This window comes from Arachis ipaensis, chromosome B9 (assembly GCF_059453495.1).
Source record: "Arachis ipaensis isolate K30076 ecotype BB chromosome B9, ASM5945349v1, whole genome shotgun sequence".
In the NCBI taxonomy this organism is placed as follows: Eukaryota; Viridiplantae; Streptophyta; class Magnoliopsida; order Fabales; family Fabaceae; genus Arachis; species Arachis ipaensis.
Genome location: NC_142444.1, coordinates 6,871,937 through 6,895,484, shown reverse-complemented (window position 1 = coordinate 6,895,484; position 23,548 = coordinate 6,871,937). Strand labels below are relative to the sequence as shown.

The window sequence follows — 23,548 nt, the reverse complement described above, 5'->3', positions numbered from 1 at the left end:
AAAAATTTATATCTTACTTTTTTGAAAAAATACAAATTATATATATTTTATAAATATTCATGTGTAACTGTATTTTTCTCAATTTTATGTTTTAATAATCAAATAATAAACATATATACCCATATTTATGTTTTTGAAAACAATCGCTATCAAGTTAATTAAATTTTTACTCTTATTATTTGGTACATGTTTTATTAATTAAATTTTTACTCTTATTATTTGGTACATGTTTTATTAACTTTTTAATTAACTTGGTAGCGATTGTTTTCAAAAACATAAATATAGGTATATATGTTTATTTAAAAATTTAACTTTTATGTATTATAAGAGTATTAAAAATTTACTCTTGTTTAAATTTACTCTTGTCCATGTAAAAAACATAATTAAAATTTAATTTATAAATTTAACTTTTATGTATCATAAGAGTAAACTTTCTTTTATTCAACTACCTGATCGCATATTACTATATTCACAAAAAGGTTATTAAATCTTTAATTAAATTCATTCATTTGGATAATTATTTAAAGAAAATCTCTAACCTCACCCATGAGAACAACTCAAAGACATGACAGTCCATTGAGACGTGAGATGTCTCCACCAGCGCCACCCATCAATAAACTAGGCACTTCAGGAACCCACGTGACAGCCACGTGAGGATATCACAGACAAAGCAAAATATATTCATTTATTTATTTCTTAATTATCTACGTACGGAAAACCCCAAAAAGGAAAATTAAAAAAAAAACAAGAATCTATTATTGAGAGAGAGAGAGAGAGAGAGAGAGAAGTAGAGCAGAGAGAAAGAAGAAGAAAGTGAGCGTGTGTGTTGTTATTTACTTATTTTTGCTTTTGCATCTTCCAAATCCAAAAACAAAAGAACCGTTTGCTCTGTCATTTTAATTTTAATCCTTCTTCCCAAAAATATAAATAAATATCCCATTTTTCCTCATTTTATTTTATTCATTTTGGTATTTTACTTAATTATTATTTGAGGGGTGTTATTCCAATGGTGGAAGTGGAAATCTGAAAAGTTGAATCTTTTGGTTGATGTGTGTGTGTGTGTGTGTGATGAAACGATGATGATGATCCTTTGAGAGAGAAACAGAGAAAAGCTTTCGATGCGTGGCAATAGATAGTGAAGAGAATCTGCACCGTTGATTTCGTGTCTTTTGCGGGTGGTGGGGGAATGAACGGTGGTGATGATAAGGTTGCAGCTCCGGCGGGTCCACCGCAACCGCTGGAGTGGAAATTCTCGCAGGTGTTCGGCGAACGTGCGGCCGGTGAAGAAGTTCAGGAAGGTAAATATTGATTCAATTTTATTAATCGATTGGTAGATTGGGGGTTCGGTTGATACGGTGTCGTTTTTGTTTCGGATCCAATTGTTTTGTGTTGTTGGGATTAGGGCTTGGTTTCTGTGCGTTCGATCCGATAAATGGAACGTGTTTCATTTCCTTTTATCTATGTGTGATTGTGAGGTTGTTCAATTTGGGAAGTAAAGTTAGTGTTTTTGAGTTTGTGTATTGCAGTTTTTTTTTTTTTTTTTTTTGGAGGGGGGAGAGTGTGGAACTGAGCTATTATACTTAATATATGTTGGTGTTGTGTTTGTAGCTTGTGATTTTGCTTTTATATTGCTAGAAGTTCTTATGATTAATTGGTTTTGAGTACCTTTTGTTTTGGTTTTGTGAGCTTTAGTGTTGTGGGTTTGAAAGTGTAGATCTTAATTTTGTGCGGTTTGATGATTGGCATTGAGGATTGAGTTAAGGGTTTATATTGTAACTTGCAACTTCAGTAATGTTATTTCGGGCTCCATTTGATTGGTTGGAGTGCCAGTGTTTCAGTGGTGATGATGTTGGTGGTGGTGTCTAGTGTGAAGAAAGTGTCTCTGCAGTATAGAGGAAAGAATGTTGCATGTTGTGTAGTGTTGATATGAATGAATTTGAAGTATTGCTCATATTTTTGCCATAATCCTTGTTTAAGGCATGAAAGTTATGCTGAGTTACCATTTGGAATTTGTGATTGGGTACCTGCTAGGGGAGGAGAGGGCCAGTGTGTATGAGATCATTCGGTTGGACTCTAGTATATTAAATTTATGCCAATTCAACATGGAGTTTCCTGCTATAAAGTTGTTTCATGCTAGTTCAAATTATCGGTGCGGCAGCTAAGGGTGTATATTATTTGGAAATGTTCCTACTGCATAGATCTGTTCAGATGGCTGAGCTATGATCTATTTAAGGTTATGAATGATCATTAAGAAAAGCAAGCCGTAAAGCATCATTGTACCAACCTTCATCTTATGTACTAAAAGAAAAACAAGGACACACAAAGCAAATGGATGTTCGGTCTTTAACATTTTGTTAACAGAGGTAATTAGGTGGGGAAACATAGTCCTACAATTGCTGCTAGGAGGGAAGCAAAGATATCTAGTTATCTAGAATGTAGCTACATTATCTGCCTGGTTTCATTTAATATTTAGATGGTTTTGGAAACTTTTGCCAATCCCATTGGAGACCTTTAGCCGCTAGTGGTTTGGACTTGCTTAAGTGAAGGTCTCGATTTATTTATTCACAGATATTTTGAATCCAACTGAAACTATGATTTATTTTGTGGTTTATATGGGGAATTAAGCCAAAAAAAAAAAAAGACTAGAATTTTGTTATGAAAGAAAAAGGATAAGAATTCTGATATTTTTTTTTGCAAATCCAATGAGTTCTCTTTCAAAATTTTCTCTCGACATGAAGACACCATTGACATAATGCATGAATCATCCAATAGATGCTGATTTTTAAATTTAGATTAGATTCTGTTGCAGGATAATGTGAAAGTTCTCTAACTATTTGCCCAATATTCTTTTTACAGTGGACATAATTTCTGCTATTGAATTTGACAAGTCCGGTGATCATCTAGCTACTGGTGATCGTGGCGGTCGAGTAGTTCTTTTTGAGAGGACAGATTCAAAAGATGTAAACCTCACTTTTGCTTTTGCACTTTTGTTGTAAAGCAAACTTACTTTTGACATTAAAAATTTAGTATTTTAAATATATTGTAATATGCAGCATGGTGTACCACGAAGGGATTTGGAGAGGATGGACAATTCTCTTACTAGGCATCCTGAGTTTCGTTATAAAACAGAGTTTCAGAGTCATGAGCCTGAGGTAACATTTGTTGCCAATTAGTTCTTTCTCCCGGATGGTGCTTCAGAAAGGTTAATATCGATAACATGTTATCAATATTTCAGTTTGACTATCTTAAGAGCTTGGAAATAGAAGAGAAAATCAACAAAATCAAATGGTGCCAAACAGCTAATGGTGCTCTGTTCCTTCTATCTACAAATGATAAAACCATCAAATTTTGGAAGGTATGAAATGAATGCTCACTCGTGGTATGTTGAGTACCGTTTTTTTAAATCAGTTTATTTATGTATTACACACATGGTTATGTTTCTATAAAACTAGGTGTTTTTGGTGCAATATAGAAAACTAGGTTTGGTCCCTTTTGTCTTGCATGCTTCGAGAATATCTCCAGTTATGGGTATGTTTAATAGCTGAAGAGGATTGTGTGCTTCAGTTTGAAAGTTTAAATGGAATCTGTTGCCTGGGCATAATCTTTGGAAATTATGAATTGTATTTTGTATTCTGCTAATCAGATCAGATATCAAGGGCTGACTTTTATAGATGCATGTATGTGTTATGAGTTTTTGCTTAACACTGCGATCTTTGAAGTAGGAAAATGGTTCAAGAGGGTTTTTCCATCTTATCTCTAAAATCCTAAGCATGTTATATAGGGTACCAACCCATAGTTAGGTTGGCAAAATGAAGTAGAGCTCTAGAGGAGGAGTCCGTTGGAGATGTGTGTCTATCAACTATAGTTCTGAAAGGGAATTCTACCTTTCGCCAGTTTGTCGCATTGTTGATAGAGGGGACTTTTGGTAATGCAAATGGTTTCACATGAAAAATACCTCAATCAAATGGCCCTTGGAAGGGAGATAAAAGGCGGCTTTCTCATCATGTGTAAAGATAGTGTTGATATAGTTTTAAGTTTTAGCCCCATGGAGGGTCGACCTGAGCCAACTTCAGCCATATTAGCTAGCCCTATGACTATGACTACTGGTGGTTTATACAAAAAAAAAAAAAAAAAAAGAAGAAAAAAATGACGAAGATAGAAAAAGAACTTATTATTAAAAACAGTAAATTGTGGATGGCTTATCGATTTAGAGGGCTTAATTGTCTTTTTCTTTTGGAACTTTGAAGAAGGGATTACTTTTTTTTGTTTTTGTTTTTGTTTTAGTTCTTCCTATTTATTGCAAGTGTTATGTTCCCCCCTTGTTTTAGATGTTTTAGTGGTTTCTTTTCTCTTTTTCTTGTTTGAATGGTATGTGTTGTTAATTCCTGTGGGGGTTTCTCTATTCTTAAGCTGTGTTGTGGTTTCTTTCTGAGGATGCCTTATCCTCTCTGGGAACTAACCCTACTTATTTAGTAATATTCCTTTTCTATATTGAAAAAAAAATCCTAAGTATTTTATAGCACAATGTGTCACCTTAATGATGAATGGTTAAGTGATTGTTTCTTTTATGTTTGATGTATTAAGAAGATCAGAATCTGTATCGAGAATTAAATATGCTAGAAATTTATCCCTAAGGAATATGCTCTAGTGTTCCCTGTTCATGTATACAAAATAGATTGCGTTTCCTTTAGTATTTTCTCCTATAAATTTTTATAGGATTGATCCATTATTGTAGGCAACTTATTCTTTTCTCTTTTCTCCCCTCATGTGAGAGTTGAACAGGTTCAAGAAAAGAAGATCAAGAAAATTTCTGACATGAATGTTGACCATTTGAAAGCAGTGGGAAATGTCTCTAGTTCAAGTAATTCCAGTAGCTCCATTCCTTACCTTGCAAATGGAGGCTTATCAATTCCACCAGGAGGCATACCTTCACTAAAATTACCTGTGGTAGTTGTACTTTAGCCTTCCAGTTGATTTTTTTCTCCTCACATTTCTATCTTGAGGGTAAAACTTTAATGTGACATTTCTCCGTGAACAAGAATTTGATATATTAAGTATTAACTGGAAAGAAGAGACAAAACTATGCAAGGTTTACTACAGATTTGGTTCTTGGCTGAATGAGTTACAATTGTCTTTTCCTTATTTATTCATGTATATACATTGTGGTTCAGTCATATTTAAAGAAGTAAATAAGAAGCGAAATGTTTAGAATCAAACTCCTATTTGAAGTTGCATATGCATTTTGGCTCAAGTTGTTGGATATGGTGGATAGACCTTATGCTTTTTTATTACCTTAGAAGTCACTAGAGACATATTTCAGTTTAATCATCCAAGCAGAATTTAGTCATTTGCGCATAGAAGAACTCTTAACAAAGAAAGTGGAAGAAGAAAAAGAAACAGAGTTGATTTGATTTGAGTAGTGTTTTAGTATGTTCCTTGATATTTTATAGGAAAAAACAGAAGGGACAGTAGCTACAATCATAATATTTGTTCTAACCTTAAAAATTATTTGTCTCAGAACTTCTGGTGTGGCTATTGCTAACACATGGCTTCTAAAATATGTAGGTAACCAGCAATGAGACCAGTCTGATGGCTCGATGTCGTAGAGTGTATGCCCATGCTCATGATTATCACATCAATTCTATTTCAAATAACAGGTGATTTAGGTTTTGTTCGTATATTTCGTTATTATATTTCTCCTCATGCGGTCTTGTTTTAAAGATGCCATTCCTTCTGATCTATTGTTTAATTTTGTCATTATTGCCTTTTGTACCCCCTAAATCTGATGAAATTTGGATGATGGTATTTTTTTTTCTTCTCTAGTGACGGTGAAACTTTCATATCGGCTGATGATTTGCGAATAAACCTTTGGAACCTGGAAATTAGCAATCAAAGTTTCAATATTGTTGATGTAAAGCCTGCAAATATGGAGGATCTGACTGGTAAGCTTTCACTGCTATATCTTTATGCCATTGTGAAATTATTTGTGGTGGTAACTTGGTATGCTTTACCTAGTTAAAGGAGTAATAACTTGAGTTGTAGTTATTTAATAAGTGTTCATTTTGTGTGTGCAAACTTATCTAGTCTAGATCACGGAGATGAACAGCAGTAAGATTAGGGGTTCAAGGTAGAAAATAGGTGAACGAAAGGTTCTGTATATTTTTTTGGTAAGGAGGTTGGATGGCTGTGAATGCTGTCAACAATGCTTGTGAGAGATATTGGCATTTGGGATTTGATGAGTTATAGGTCATTCTATGATGGGGTGATTCTTTTGTTGTTGCCTGTCAATGAAATATGATTTTGGCAATTATTACGTCTAGGAGTCTCTGGAAGGAACAAAGATGGTATGCTAGAGGTGAGATGCCAGAGGGTCTCTTGCTGGCTGAGGTGTTAGCCTTAAATGAGGTAACCATCTCAGATCCTTAGGCATACCTCCCTGGTTCAGTCAAGAGATGGCTTTATTTAACTTGTTCATTATATTGCTAAAGCAGAAATAACTAGTCAGAATGTTTAAACAGTTGTTCATCTTTTGAGTTGAGCTTCGTCAATTGAATGTTACTTTTGTTTTCTAATTTTTAATGTCTTGGTAGCTTGGTATGCTATTTATGGTCTTACCTGTGCATTGACCCTGGCTATCAATGCTGCAGAGGTTATAACGTCGGCAGAATTTCACCCCACTCATTGCAACACACTGGCATATAGTAGTTCAAAAGGTTCAATTCGTCTTGTTGACTTGCGGCAGTCAGCGCTCTGTGATTCTCACACCAAAATGTGAGCACCTCTGTTGGCTATGTTCTTGTTTATGTTATTATGTGCGGTGTTTTAAGAAATGTTGAACTGATTGTCAAAATTAGCGGAAGGGTTTCTTTCTTTATCGTCTTAGGACAATTCAAAATTTTTCCTGTGAACAGAGAGCATTTCTCTGCAGCCTATAATATGTATAATGCAACTTATTATGCCTCGTAGACTCAGACAAACGTCTTGCTTTCGCAGATTTGAGGAGCATGAGGCCCCTGGCTCCAGATCATTTTTCACAGAGATTATAGCTTCTATCTCAGACATAAAATTTGCAAAGGATGGAAGACATATACTTAGTCGTGATTACATGACCCTAAAGGTTTTAATGCTCTATGATCCTCAAATCCCTGCTTATATGATTAAAATGTCTGTCTATGTTGCATAGCCGGTCCCAAGTCCGGATAAAGTGAAGGGTTATGTTAGGCCTTCCACAACCAATGTAAAACTATATCGAATCTTCATGGAATGGATCAAATATGATATTGTTGTATTGAATTTGAATCCATATGAAAATGGACATTTGGTCTTTGTGGTATTTCTTCCTTTGGGTGCAAGAGAACCCTCATCCAATTGGGTTTATCGAAAATTTGGTATTTAATGGAATCCGTTGGTGGTGGTTGTTGAATTCCATGAGCCAAAACCCTTCTATGTAAATTGTTGTTTGTGCCTCTTTACCTTGCACTATCATCTCACCTTTGCATCTTTGCATGTTTTGTCAGTTATGGGACATCAACATGGATTCTGGTCCAGTTGCTACATTCCAGGTTCATGAGTATTTAAGACCAAAGGTTAGACTCCTCTATTTATATAAGTGATCAATCGTTAACACTTTTGGATGGTCATAATCGTTTTTTTCCTTCTTTTCTTACCAGCTTTGTGATTTATATGAAAACGATTCAATTTTTGACAAGTTTGAGTGTTGTCTGAGTGGTGATGGATTGCGTGTTTCAACGGGTTCCTACAGGTTTGGGACCCAGACACAACTATCTACTTGTTATGTTATAATTTAAACTGAGCCTTACTAATTTGGTTCACTTGATACCAGTAATTTATTCCGTGTGTTTGGTTGTGCCCCCGGTAGTGCTGAGGCTACAACTTTGGAAGCCAGTAAAAATCCAATGAGGTAAATTTATCAGGAAAGTTCCAACACCAAACATGGTTAGTTTACACCTTGTAGAATTTATATAATTTTTTTTATATCCTCAGACGGCAAGTTCCAACCCCTTCAAGGCCTTCCAGATCACTGGGAACTAGTATAACACGAGTTGTAAGACGCGGTCAGTTTGATACTTAATCAGGATCTCTTATTTTTTCTGTTTACAATTAATATTTTATCTTGCTCTTATTGTAGTATATAGACTAAAATATTTGGTAATCTTGAACAGGAGCTGATGGAGTTGATGCAAATGGCAATTCTTTTGATTTCACAACAAAGTTGCTACACTTAGCGTGGCACCCAACTGAAAATTCAATTGCTTGTGCTGCTGCAAATAGCTTATACATGTACTATGCTTAAGATAAAAGATTGGAGGACATGTTCGCATGATTAACATGTTTTTAGGTTGCTGTGAAGAAGGCTTCTTATCCCCTTCTATAACCAACCATTTGGAGGCTACATTAACTCTCACACTTCGAGTGCCCTTTATAAATCTTTTGCAGGAGCTTTTAGGAAAAAGGATCCAGAAGTCGTCGTTTTGAAATTCCTGGGTAGGCAGACCTTATTTTGTTTCTGGACAGGCAGCATTTCTTCTTTTCTCCCCCACCCTCATTTTCGCCTTCCAACGCCGATATTCTTTCCTCCCCTTTTTCTGTATCTTCTAAAAGAGAAGGTTCAGTTGAATGCTTCAAATTGTGTTTGGCTTGCAAATGAAGAAGAAAATATGTGATTGTAGCTCTCCTACAACAGATACTAAAGGATGTTCAATATCTGTCACTAGGATAAAAAAGTTAAAAATGTAGTTGTATTTTTTCCTCCCTTTTTTCTCTTTTGGCTCAGATGTCTTGTGGGGTGGAGCAGTAGAAACCTGCAGTGCATCATTTTTTCATTGATTATTTTTGTGTTGGAATTTAATTTGACAATGCTTCATAGTCTAATTTTTGCTGCACACGGTCAATTTTGTGTAAAATGTCAAAGTGATAGTTTCATGTTGCAATGTTGTAGGATAAACTGGATTGTCGCTTGCAAACCTGACATCTTAGTTGTAATTCACTGAATCTTTATCTTTTTTTTTTCACCGGCTATGGTTGAATTTAGTTTTACCTCTCAACTTTTAACACAGATTTTAATTGTATCTTTGCTTGGCAAATGGATGGATGAACCTGTGATGTTATCAAGCTTGAGAATTGAGATTCATGAAAATTATAAATTCGAGTCTTAACTCTTACACTCTTAGCTTTCCTGGAAAAAAAAATTGCATTTTGACTACCGAGTTATAGAATCTATCTTCCAATCCATAAATACGTAAACATAAACATACAATTACAGTTTACAGACGAGCATGTCTGTACGACCGTATGTTAATGAGAGGTGGAAATTAATAGTTACCTTCGGTTGATAAATGAGTTAAAAGGTGATTTTTAATGTATTTTATGAAGCAATTAATCTTTTTATTATTAATCTATACATTTTCTTTGAACTAAAATTCAAAATTTATATTCTCAATCTTTGAAATATTAATTATAGTACAACTAGGTATCTTTTAAAAATTGTCCATAATTCAGTTTTTAGAAGAGAAAGAAACTAAAAAATAAGTAACTTTTTATAAAAGTGGATATTTAAATTAATTAAATAATATTATTAATTTGATAATTTCAAAAGGTTGGATCCATTCAATAAAAAAACCAAAATATTATTAATTTTAGAAAAGGAGCCAAATGGCATAACAGTAACCTCAAATGTGTACTCAAAACATCACACTCGACCAGAAATCATTTAATAATGCAAGGTAATCAAAATCAAGTTTTTCTTTTCCCGGGGATGAACTTTTTTCTTTCTCCCCGACTTAATAATTCATCATTACAAAATTTATTCTTAGTTGAATTCAAGTTTTGGTGCATATTATGGCGAAAAGAGAAAATGGTGAAGAGACGAAAATTCATATTTATATATAATTGGATAACTTTTAGGAAATATGTCATTTTGTTTTTATTAATTTTTAAAAACAGATTATACAAATTATTTTTCATTCTCTTCACACAAACACTTCTTCGTCATAAAATTATCCTCAAGTTTTTACTATCGGAATTGGAAGCAATATATTTGTTTCTGAATAAAGTTCTATACTCATACCATATTACTTTTACTTGGTTTTTTGAAATATGACTCGTGATGTGTTTTTTACTCTTAAAGTTTTGTGGTCCGACTATATAAATATTAGTGAGTTAATTTCATTTGTCATTCATATTTTTTTTGATTAGTTATAATCACTATTGAATTCATTTGTTGTGAATCTTAGTTCATATAATAGGTTAGATTGTTACCTCTAGAGATAGGAGATCAAATGAGTACATGGATGCAATGCAAATATTCGTCAAACCTTGAATGATATAAATCAACAATAACATTGTGCAAATATTTTCATTTGAAAAATATTACTAGTCAATAGCGATGTAATATTTGGTGGTTGTTACCTCCATTTTATATTGTAAGCTAAAAGATTCACAGATTTAACTCACGAGAAGAGTCCAAGAGAATTGTTTCCTTAAGCTGACATTTCTCTAGAGCCTGTAGAAAAATAAATGCCCATTAATTCTTCTTAATTCATATAATATATTGAGAGATAGGAGATCCAAGAAGACGGTGGCCTTTCTGCCTTCCACAATTGCGCTCGGCTCGGATGGTATCATAATAATTAAATTGCTTGATTCTTTCAAGAGAGATCAAATAGAAAAAATTGGAGATCACACTTTATTCTCTCAAGTGTTAAAAAAAATGGAAAGGATCCATTTTCATAGTTTGATATGTTGCAGAACCACTTGGTCACAAAAACGAGCAACAAGGCTGCAGTCAGGATTGTCAAGTTCTGTAAGGCTTCAATCCTTAAAATTAACCAAACCGAGATATAACTCAATTTTATATATTTTACATTAAATATAATACAAAAATTTAATTTAGTTTTTATCTCTCATTTTGATTTTCAATCTCAATTTTCCTTTCAAACGTATCCTAAATTAATGAGAGATGCAAATTAATAGTGATCTTTTTGTTGATAAACGAGTTAAATGATGATTTTTAATAAACTTTACAAAGCTATTAATCTTTTTGTTATAGATCTATAATTTTTCTTTGAACAAAAATTCAAACTTTAGATTTTCAATCTTAAAAATATTAATTTTTAAAGCTAATTTGATAATTTCGAAATGTTGGATCCATTCAATAAAAAATAAGCAAATATTAATTAGATTTACAGTAAAATGGAGGGAGGACGTATTATATCTAGTTAAATTGGTGGTTGTGATAGATTAGTCACAAAAAAAAATTGGTGGTTGTGATAAACAGTGGTTGTGATAAATTTTAACTAGTTTTAACGGTAACCTCAAATGTATACTCAAAACATCATACTCACTCAAACAGGAATCATTGATAATGCAAGCTAATCAAAATCAAGTTTTTCTTTCCCGGGAGAAGGCAAATGCTTTGCTTATGACCCTTTTTTCTTTCAAAAAGTATAAGAAACTAATTCTATATGACTAATTCTATATGAAGTTAAGTGGAGTCAATTTTTTAAAAAATTTAATTTTTAAATTTTAAATAAGAAAAAGTTTTGGCTTCAGTACTTCTATTAAAATTTGGCTAGCATTTAACTAGTAAAAGAAACATAAGTAATTTTACATCATTAGATAATTTCACACCATTAAAAACACTAATAATAACTAATTGATGACTACAAATTATAAAATCTGTTAATTTTCTAACACTTCTCCTTAAAAAATTAGGTTTGTGCTAAAAAAATATGCGCCATCTCACTCCACTACTCCTCTCACGGTCTCACTTCTCACTCACTGCATGCTCACCACAGGTCGTCACTCATCATTTTTCTTATTGGCTCCTCTACTTCGTCCCCGTGCCGTCAGTGTTTGCTCACCTCTATTTCTTCCGTGCATGTGCCTCCTCCGTCAATGTCGTCCCGACCATCTTGGCTCCACCGTGCTCATGCGACGTCACAGTCATGTCCCTCCAAATCCTCTCATTGCTGTGTTGGCCACACCTCCCCCACAACTCCACTCACCGGACGCAGTGCCTTCCTCCTCCAACCCCTCTTGTCGCGATGCCACCGCCTCCCCTCCAAATCCTCTTGCGATGCCACCACTCTCTCTGCCAAATCATCTTCTTTTTCTTCCTCTTATTCTTATTGTAGGTTTTAGATGATTCTTTTTATTAGTTTTGAATGTTTTGTTCTTCTAAATTTTGGATGTATATTTTTTATATGTTTATTTTTTTATGTTTTGGATGTTTCTTCTTTTTAGGTTTTTGAAGATTTTTTTAATAGTTTTATATGCTTCTTTTTCTTAGTTTTCAGATATTTTTTTCAATAATTTTAGATGTCTCGTTTTGTTTTGTTTTTTTTTTTTATGATCAGAGGGGTCAACGACCCCAAAAGAAGCAAAAACAGAACCACAAATAAACAAAAAAGAAAAGAAAAATACTTAGGATCCTCTTAATCGAAGGGATCCCATACAAGCAAAATCTAAAGCCAATTTAATATCTGGAGGAGCAGTATCAAAAATATGTAGACCGAAAGGTAGAACTTGTTCTATTTTAGCTAATACATCCGCAACCGAATTAGCTTCTTGAAGAGAGTGGGACCAAGAAATATTTGCAATTCTACCGGCCTGAACGCCAATGTCTTCTACAAGGGGAGCACAAGGGTGGTTAGTAGGGCACCCATTTTTCAAAATTGGAGGGCAGAGGCAGAGTCAGATTCTACAATAAGAGTTGTATACTCTTGAGCACTAACAATTTGTAAACCACGGACAATGCCCCATAATTCAGCGTGTGTTATCGAGCAGCTTCTAAGATTGTAAGATAAACCTCCCTAAGTGATCTCTAAATAAACCATCACAAGCAGCACTATTTAGATGGCTTAAAAAAGATCCATCCACATTGAGTTTCAATATTTTTTCCGGTGGCGGAAGCCATCGAATGAGACACTGCGGTTCAACATTGACAGAACTCCTTCTACGGTATTTATCAATCTTTAGGATCTCGTTAATTCGAGCTCTAATTTGGTGCACAGCCATGGAAACAGGGACAATCTTACCATCAAAGACAAATTTATTGCGACAAAACCAAAGAAAGGCAATAATAACACCAAAGAGGCAAGGCCAGTGACTTGGGTGCCCTAGGTTGCTCTCCAACCAATGAACGACGTCCATTTTGAAGAAGGAATGTGCTTAGACAGCAGGGATGAAGGCATTCCATATGTTCCTGGCAAAATAACAGTCACGTAAAACATGCTCCACTGATTCTTCATGCCGAGTGCAACGAGGGTAAGACGAGTCTTGAGTTAGGTGGCATCTTTTTTGTTCGGCATTAGTTAGAATGGCTTGGCGAGCAGCAAGCTAGAGAAAAGAGCGAGTTTGTTCGGACCCTTCCAGTTCCAAACCAAATTAAAGGGCCGATTGGGGTTGTTAGGAGTGTCTTGAATGACTTGATAAGCTGACTTGAGGCTAAACGCTCCATCTGGTAAGGGTGTCCATGCAATATGATCAGCTGGCTTCCAAGGAAAAAGGGGGACAGCGCCACGATTCTTTTTACCACATCCTCCGGTAGGATCTTCTTGAGCCTCACAATGTCCCAAGATCCTGGAATGGTAAGAAAATCAGTCAAGTTCACGGAATAATCAATATCATCAATTACCTGAGTGGTGTGATGATCAAGCCTCCCTAACCGAGGGACCCAGTTGTGCTTCTAGAAATTTATTTTAGAACCATCCCCGATGCGCCAAATATGGTTAGATTCCATAATATCCCAGTTGGCACAAATTCCTTTCCACAAGTTAGAGCTACTTTGTTTCTACTCCACCTTCGGAATAATGTCATTTCCGCTTCCATACTTTGACCGAAGAACTCTAGTCCACAAAGCATTTTTATTTTCAATAAGCCCCCACCCAACTTTCATTATAAAGGCATGGTTGAGTGTACTAGCATGGCGAATTCCCAGGCCACCCGACTTTTTTGGCTCACAAACTTTTTTCCAGCTCACTAAATGAATTTTGCGGGTTTGATTGGTGTCTCCCCAAAAAAAATTCCTTAATTTTTTATCAATAGCATTACAAGTAGCTTTAGGTAAAAAAGCAATTTACATAGTATAAGATGAAATAAAAGAAAGGACAGATTTCACCATAGTAGTTCTTCCCGCCAAAGACACCGAGGAGGCTTTCCAAGAGTTTAATCTAGCATTCAGCTTGTCAATAATATTATTAAAAGTGCTTTTCGAAACTTTGGAATGATGAAGAGGCACACCCAAATATTTTTTTAAATCATCCGTTCTAGAGAAATTCAAGGCTTCCGAGATGCTTGTTCTAACATTGTTTCCTACATTATGGGAGAAGAAGACTAGTCTTATCCTAATTGACCTTCTGCCCGAAACTATCACAAAAGGCATTAAGGCAATTATTAATGACCTCAGCTTGTTCCAAGCTTGCTTCCGCAAACAAAATTAATTATCTATGAAGCAAAGGTGAGAAATCTCTGGAGCATCTCTTTTCAAACGAATAGGTTTCTAAAATCTATGCTCCACAGTTGCATCAATAAGTTGAGCTAAGCATTCAATACATAGAACAAAAATGTAGGGAGAAATAGGGTCTCCTAGTCTGATGCCCCTAGATGGTGTGAATTCTTCCAATTCATCACCATTCCAAAGAACTCTCATTTTAGCAGAAGATATACAATCATAAATGAGATTAGTTATATGGGAGAGAAAACCGATGTCCATCAAGGTATTCTTTATAAAAGATCATTTTAATCTGTCATAGGTTTTTTTGAGATCGATTTTAATAGCCATCCAACCTTTTCCATCTTTTTTGCTCCTCATCGAATGAATAATCTCCTAGGTTATAATAATATTATCTGATGAATTCCTTCCCGAAACAAAGCTACTTTGAGTTGGCCTGACTAACTTAGCCATCAAAGTTTGCAACCGATTTGCTAAGATTTTTGTAACCACCTTATATGAGACATTACACAAACTGATAGGTCTCATGTGTTTGAGGCTGGAGACCGGTTCAATTTTAGGAATAAGGACCATGAGAGTCTCATTAATATCACTTACGAAAGTTGGGTTCCTGAAAATATTTTGAACAAGATTACAAAGATTAGCACCAACTTTTTGCCAATGTTGCTGGTAAAAGACAGCTTGGATACCATTCCTTCTTCGAGCTTTAAGGCTACCCATGGCAAGCACAACCTCTTTAACCTCCAAGGGGATACTATTCGACCTATCCTCTCCAACTCAGCAGTACTTAGCTCAGGAAAGGCGTTAGAAATAATAAAAGGAACATTATCAGAATAATCACAATAAAAGTTCGCATAAAAGGATACAGCCCAATTTTCCATATCATTACTTTATGTTAACCACTCACCATCATCATTCTGAATGGTGAGAATTTTATTTTTTCTTCTCCTCACCATGGTAGAGCCATGGAAGAATTTAGTATTCCAGTCACCGAACTCTAACCACTTGCTTCTCGATTTCTGGAACCACAATAATTCCTCTTGTACAAGAACCTCCTTATAATCTCGGCATAGGTAAAATTGTAAATTTTCCAAGAATCTGTTGCTCCCATGAGTTAATCTATTAGAGATGCCATTCAGCCTTCTTAGGATCTTTTTCTTTCTCTGGAAAATATCACCAAACACCGAAGTATTCCAATCTTGAAGGGATTTCTTGAAATTTTGCATAGTTGCTGTCCAAGAATTATCGACCTTTCAGCATCTATTCACCATACTATCGAAATTCGGGGGAGTTAACCATGCCGCAACAAATCTGAATGGGCGACGCCCTCTATTAATAGGAGAATTAGAAGATAAATGGAGGCAAATGGGCAAGTGGTCAAATTTCAGCATAGGGATGTGTCGAACACAAGTCTCAGAAAACCTGATATGCCAGTCCATGTTATTAAGGGCCCTATCCAACCTTTCTACCAAGTTACCTCGTCTCTAAGTAAACGTCCAACCCGCAAAATCCAAATCCACCAAACCACAATCAGATGCATAAGCTTGGAAGTATGAGCAAGCTCCTGGGTTGGTTCTAGCCATGCTTCCCCTTCTTTCATAATCATGAAGGAGAGCATTGAAGTCTTTAATAGCACACCAAGGACTACTAATATCATTAACAAAATCTCTCAGATTATTCCATGACTCCCTTCTGTTAATTTTCTGCAGGGAGCCATAAACTGCACCAAGGAACCACAGTTCAGAGTTGTTGCTAGATACTCTGAGGTGAACAACTTGTCTGTTGTGCCCCTACAATATCTACCCTCCAAACTCCTAAATTCCACAAAATCCAAATCCCACCAGACCTCCCCAAACCTTCGACAATGAAAGACCCATCAAAACCCAACTTATCTCTTACTTCTTTGGCCCGAGCCCCACTAATCTGAGTCTCAAAGAGAAAAACCTTATTAGCATGTTATTCACGTTTCAATTCCTTAATAAGGAAATGAAAATTCTTTCCCCCCGCTCCTCTGCAATTCCAAGCGATAATACTATTCATAAGGACATAACAAGAAAGAAGGTCACCAAGAACCACGGTCAAGCTTAGGCATTTGCCTCTTTCTCTGAATCGGACCTCACAACGGAAGTCGTCTCTTGTGACACTTCATTACTAGAAGAAGCCCCGATATTAATTTTTGGTGGTCTTCCTCCTCCACCAATTTTATCGTGATCACTGCGCTCCATGAGCTTATGCGGAGGTAGTTGATTAAGTAGCAATATGCGCTTCCAAGAACCCACCAGATCCTTTTGGTGTCGAAAAAATATTTTATTGCTCCTTTCGAAGTATTCTCATGCTTTCCAACATCACATGCTCTATCGTCTCTTTTTCAAGGTCTTTGGCCTTTGCTTGAACTTAAGAAGAGGGTTCTGGAATATCAAGCTTTCCACGTTGTGATTTTTCGAGAGAGTTTTCCTTTGGGGTTGCACTCTTTTCTTTAGTACTATGGCTATTCTTGAGACCGTGGGCCTTCATGGAAGTCTTTTTTGGATTTAAAACATTTTTGTTAGCCCCACTTTAATAGTTTTTTATGGCTAGTAAGTATTTTTACTTGAGTGAGTTGGACATTTTCTTCCCTTGGCCCAGAACCAATAGTAGAACCAATAATAAAGGCTTTCCCTTGGGCTTCATTGCATTCATGCACATGCATATCTTCTTCCAAATCTTCATGCAAGATGTGAAATCTCGATCCCAAACTTTGGCAAGAACTTTCCTTATTTTCATGCTCTTTCAAGATTGAAGTGAGATCAGTTGCCATGATCACTTTCTTTTTATATGTTGCATTGGAATCTTTCCTTCTCTGAATTGGTTTTCTAATCAACATCCAAGGCCCAAGATCAGGAGGATTTTGCCTGTTACCATAATCACGTTGAGACACTAATTGTGGATTGTTTCCATGTTGGTCTTCATTCTTCTTTTGATTGGATTCAACTCCATCATGCCTTACCTCGCCGGTGATGTTCGGCTGAGAAGCTTCATTGTTCGAAGCTTCAGTACACATGTCAGCTCAATGGCCGTACTTGCCACACGTAAAGCAAATTTGATGCAACCCTTCGTACTCAATATTGAGTTTGCTTCCCATCACTGAGATATTTGGCACCAGTTTCTTGGTGAGATCAATCTCCACACAAATTCTAGCAAACTTAACCCTCGAGTATATAGAAGTTGTCCGATCAATTTTGATCATCTGACCTATTGCTGATCCAACTCTTAACAGGAAACGTTGATTATAGAGTTCAATGGGGAGGTTCAGGATCCGGACCCAGGCCATTTTTTTCTTACTCGATGCTCCGACGTGAGGAAGAAAGCCTTCCACCTTTGAACTATGAGATAATGTCCCGCCACCATCTAATGACCCTCCATCAAAGCATGAGAATAATCTTCTTCATCTGAAAAATAAACTAGAAAATAGTCACGATCCATATCAATTACATCAATCTTACCTTTTCTCTCTTTATAGTCATTGTTCCATGAACTCTAGCCCCACATATTTGCCTAGAACTTTCACAACAAGTGCTGACTTCCAAAGTCTGCACCAGTCCCCAAATTCTTCTTTCGATATTGGAATAACAGGACATGGATCAAACGGTTGTTCTTCCGCTTTATTGCTTTCATCTTCCTTGTACCATCTGTCCTCCGGATCAGAGGTATCTTTGAGCACCTCCTCCATCACGTTGGGACTCTCCTCCAGTCTTGGTCCAATAGGCGTAAACAGAGACTCTTTGTATGACGCCTTCATGTCTCCTTCGGTCGTATCTCCTCCCAGGTCTGAGGAGATCATCATGTCGCTAGGTTAATTGAGATCAACTTCTTCTCGCGTCTTGATTTTTTTAGTACTTCGTTGAATCAGATCTTTTTCTTGTGGAGAAATCCTAGCAGAGTTTTCTGTCATAATATAACTTCATAATATTATCTTTTCAATTGATCAGTTTGAATATTGGAATCAATGACAGCTAGTATGCCGTTGATTTTAATTCCAACTAGATTAAAGTTACTCTAAGATTAATAAAAATGTGTGAAAATAAAATAAAATAAAATAAAATGAATGTCTCTTTTTGTTAGGTCTTAGATTCTTTAAAATGATTTTAGATATCTCTTTCTTGTTAGAGGTTTTAGATGTTTTTTGTTGTTGTTGTTCGAATGTTTCTTCTGGTTAGGTTTTGGGTATTCTTTTTACAATGATTTTGGATATTTTTTATTTGGTTTTATATATATTTTTTTAGATTTTGATTTTTTTTCATTTGATTTTGGATGTTTCTCATGATAATTTGAATTCACGTTCACTTCAAAAAAAAAAAAAATTAAAAGAAGGGACTTGACAAATGGTGATGGGTGGCACGGACGATTCTGAGCGAGGGATGGTGGTGGGCGATATGGATGACTTTTGAGCAAGGGAAGGAGGGTGCGGTTAGTGAGAAAAGAAAAAGGGTTTTGTGGTTGATTTTTTTATTGTGAATAAGAGTGAAAATAAAATTAAGTTAATCTTGAGTTAAGATAATATTTTTTCCTTTAATGGACTTCTGTTTGTTACTAGTTAGTTATAATTGACTACACTCTAAGTTGCTTGTCTAAAAAAAAAATTCTTTAATTTTTTCCCGAGTTATAATAAAAATAGGATAAAGTACTATTTTGGTATTCAACATTTGGGGTGAATCCTATTTTGATCCCTAACATTTTAGTTGTCCTATTTTTATCCCAAAATATTTAAAATGACATCAATATTATTACACTATCAAATTGTTAACTAACAATTAACGGAATTGATGTACTGTTAATAATATTTTTATTAAAGCTACGTTTACTCAACTCCCTTCTCCTATCTTTACCCTCTTAACAAGTTCAAATTCAATTCTCCTACTCCCTTCTTTCTCTCCTTTTTACACTATTAATTTTCTAAGAAGGATATGAGGAAGAAGAAAAAAGGAGTAAAAGAATAAAATAATTTAAGCTTGTTGGGTGAAGGTGAGAGAGGCCAAGGGAAATTGAGCAAATATAATTTTAACAAAAATATTACTAATAGTATATCAATTTTGTTAAGTATTAATAAAAGATTTGATGGTGAAATAATATTAATGTCATTATAAATGTTTTGGAATAAAAATAGAATGATTAAAATTTTAAAGACTAAAATAGAATTTACTTAAATGTTGAAGACCAAAACAATAGTACACCTATAAAAAATAATATATAGCAGTAGATCGCGTGTAAATCATCTTCAGGATTTAGAAGGTATTTAGGAATGAATATACTAATATGCAATATGTTATTGAAGAAAAATAAAAATAATATAACATGGTACAATAGAGTAGCCAAAAAATAGGGACAGAAGATTTTAATTCGAACTCTATGCTTAGGTAGGGCCTTCAACTTAATAATTCTTCATTTCAAAATCTATTCTTAGGTGGATTCAAGTTTTTACTATGGGAAGCAACAATATATATGATTTTGAATAAAGTTTTATACTCATACGGTCATAACATATTATTTTTACTTCGTTTTTTGAAATATGACTCGTGGTGTATTTTTTTTCTCTTAAAAATTCTGTGGTCCGACTATATAAAAGAAATACTCATATGATAATATCTTTATACAAAAAATGACATTGTAAATTTTTAGATGATTAATTAAATATATTTAATCAAATATATTAATTCATCTAATAATTTATAATACTATCTTCATATAAAGATATTTTCATAGGAAAATTTATCTAATATAAAAAAAGGAAAAATTTAGGGGGTCAGCAATTTTGTTAAATTCTGGCCATGTAACCATTAAAGAAAAGTGAGTCATTAATGAAATCTCACACTATTAAAATCATCATTGATGACTACAAATCACAAAAATTACGGACCCTAACATTCCTCGTTAAAAAAAATAAAAAACTATACGTGTGAGTTAATTTGACTTGTCATTCATATAGCTTTTTTTTTCCCTTCCTCCTCCATGATATAATTCTACTGTAACATCTCCTGTTTAAGAGGCAGAATTATAATTCCGGCACAGAAAGATGCCACCTGCCTCCACTGTCAAATGTTGTGGCGATCAATCTCGAACATTGGCACTGTTGCTTCTTCTCCTCCAACCTCTACGTACCATCCACACATGCTAATACTATTTACATACAGGAACTCTTCTTCCCCAACACAAATTATGCTTCAGTGTTTTGTTTCGTGTTCATCATAACTTTTTCCTTTTTCTTGGATCTTAATTCTAGCTATTAATTCCTGAGAAAACTTTGCCAAATCTCTTGTTCCATGTCTCAAACCTTTCATATATAGTTAAAACTTACTCCTCATTTAATAACATAGTACAGAAATTTGATTCATATAATAGGAGCAAAACTACAAAAAAGCTTAAGTGAAGTATGAACTATTAGGCCCGCGATACACATTTTTTTTTAACACAAGTGTGTCGTTCTTAGTAATTTGAGTATGTATATATAGCAATAGAATGACTAAAAAAAGAAAAAAGAAAGAAATTTCAACGTAATAATTATATAAATCTAGAATTGTGTAAGCATACCTATTTTCTCATATAAAATGATCAGAAGACAAATTTTCGGGGCATTAATTTTTAATAATTTTGATCATCATTTGGTTATCACAAATACTAAATTATTATTTATGTGTGTAAATTCTAAAAAATATGGATATAAATTATATTGATTTATATGTATAAATTCTGGTAATATAAGTATAAATTATATATTTTTTGTAAATAAATACATATAAATATAAATATAAATTATTACTGTCAAATGCTAATCCAAAATTATGTGTACAAATTCTGATAAATATAGATATAAATTATATGTTTTTTTATATACAAATACCTATAAATATGAATGTAAATTATTATTCATAAAATAATAATAATAAAAATAATAAATTTTAATATTCATATAACATTAATATCGTAATTAATGCTATAATTAATAATTAAGGGTCTTGCTAACAAGAATCATAATATTCTTGTTGAAAAGATTATAATTTTTTTCATAGAAAATATGAGATAAATATCAATATTTTGAACATTTATGCATTCAGTATATTAAAGAATTAAAACATTTCTCATTGAGGGTGTGTTTCTATAGGGTATTATTAAATTCAGTCTTATTATACATTTAAGAGTTTTTGGCAATTAAGTTAAATAAGTTAATTTAAAATTAACAAAAATTAATTTTATTAATGAGAGTGTATCTAACATTTTCCAACTCTCACTAATATAAACATTTGTATTTTTCGTTATCTTTTTTGCGTTCGTTTTTGTTATTCCTATATTTTTTATTCATTGTCATTTTTTTATTGCTACTGTAATTATTATATTTTTTTTTCTTTTCTTCTTTTTCTTCTGGATGACTTTTTAGAAGAAAGAAAAAAGATAAATCAAATAAAAAAATGAAGAGGAAGAGAATAAGAAAGTGGTGATAGTAAAAATGATGATGATAATAACAAAAAAAAAAAAAATAAGAGAAACAAAAAAAAAAGAAAAAGAAGCAGCACAAATCTATAAGTAAAAAAAAAAAATACGCATTAGAAAAAGATAAAGAAAAAGTGTGCACATACAATAAATGACACTTGCTGTAAAAACGATTATAATAATTTAGCTAAATTTAATTAGATGATTCACTTTGTTGTAGAGTATTTCGTATTAAATTTTAGTATGCTTTAAATATAGAGAAATTTAAGCATTGTAATTAATTTTTTTGTAATTTTAATTTTAGCTTTTAGTTGGTTAAAGTAATTATATTATTTATATTTTTAAAGGTAAAAATTCATGTGCAGTTAATTTTAAAATTGATAATTGAAAATCGTTAGATAAGAATTTAGTCAAATCAGTTAAATCATTTAACAATTCTCAACTATCGACTTTACTTAAAGTTGACTACACTTGAATTTTTACCATTTTTAAAATCCCTTATTTGAAAAAAATACCTAAATTATTTTGATTCATAAAATACGTAATTGATTTTTATCATTTATTAGTTTGATTTCAAATGTTAATTATTGCATATAAATTCATTTTAAAGTGAGATAGATGGGGGAGTAAATTGAATTCATTCTCTTTTAGAGTATTAAAATTTTTTATTTTTAACAGTCAACATTTTTTATTAAAATTCTTTAAAATTTAAAATTTTCACTAGAAGTATTTAAACATATTATTTTACTAGTAAAAATTTTAAATACTCTTTATAATTATTTTTCTTCATTTAATTCCCTATTCCAAATAATCTTTTATTAATACATGTAAAACATTTTTTAGCCGAATATTAATAAGTTATCCATATTTGTTATTGGGACACACTGAGATTAGGCTTTTGGCATAGTGTTGGCGTGTTGGACGGGGGAATGACACATTTGTTTTTTCTTTAGCTAGTTGAATATTTCTTGTGTTGTTTGGGTTTCAACTTTCACCATTCACATAGTTCTTTCTTTCATTGGGTACCTCAGTGACTATTTTTCTTCACTCACAATCAATGCCTTTTATTGTGTAAGCAACATCACTAATTCTCTCGTTACATTCTTGTGCCAAAGCTTAATACCTAGCTTCAACGGAAGATTCAATTCAGAGGTACCATTTCTTAGTGAAAAATCATGATTGTCTTGGACAGAGGTTAACGAGAAAACTAAATACTGGGGAGAAAAAAACAACGAAAAATATTCTGCTTATACGGTTGTTATAACTTATAAGCATTAGTTTAAATATTTGTAATTATCATGAAACCACTCATCCAAAAGCTTAAACTGATAGGAGAAGGTAACATTAATGGTTATATCTCTAACATGCCATCTCAACCAAGAGCCTCTCTTTTGGGTTTGCTTGATTTTCTATTCTTTTTCACTTTTTAGGGTTTTCTTTTGGTTATATCCTATCAGCTTAAACTTTTGGGATGAGTGGTTTCATAACAGTAATCTAATCTAAATATCTTTAAAATAAACATTAGTTTTTCTGTTATTTTATGCACTTTTTAATTTATATATAATTATGCTTTGTATTATAAAAGAAGGATGTAAATTTGTTATTTTCTTAGAT

At 33.5% G+C, this 23,548-nt stretch overlaps 1 protein-coding gene across 2 annotated transcripts; it reads left to right on the top strand.

Annotated features, from left to right (window-relative positions):
- The first annotated feature begins 706 nt into the window (after positions 1-706).
- On the top strand, positions 707-9,032 carry LOC107617942 (serine/threonine protein phosphatase 2A 55 kDa regulatory subunit B beta isoform). 2 transcript variants are annotated; one of them, XM_016319837.3, is made up of 14 exons: positions 707-1,298; positions 2,857-2,960; positions 3,054-3,152; positions 3,236-3,355; positions 4,783-4,947; positions 5,566-5,657; positions 5,824-5,942; positions 6,648-6,771; positions 6,994-7,117; positions 7,518-7,586; positions 7,671-7,762; positions 7,844-7,921; positions 8,005-8,075; positions 8,184-9,032. In XM_016319837.3, the coding sequence occupies exons 1-14, from the start codon at positions 1,187-1,189 to the stop codon at positions 8,312-8,314; spliced, it is 1,500 nt and encodes a 499-aa protein (XP_016175323.1). In that variant the 5' UTR covers positions 707-1,186; the 3' UTR covers positions 8,315-9,032. The 2 variants fall into 2 exon arrangements, with proteins under 2 accessions (XP_016175323.1, XP_016175322.1); XM_016319836.3 differs by having other exon boundaries at positions 4,783-4,950.
- The last annotated feature ends 14,516 nt before the right edge of the window (positions 9,033-23,548 follow it).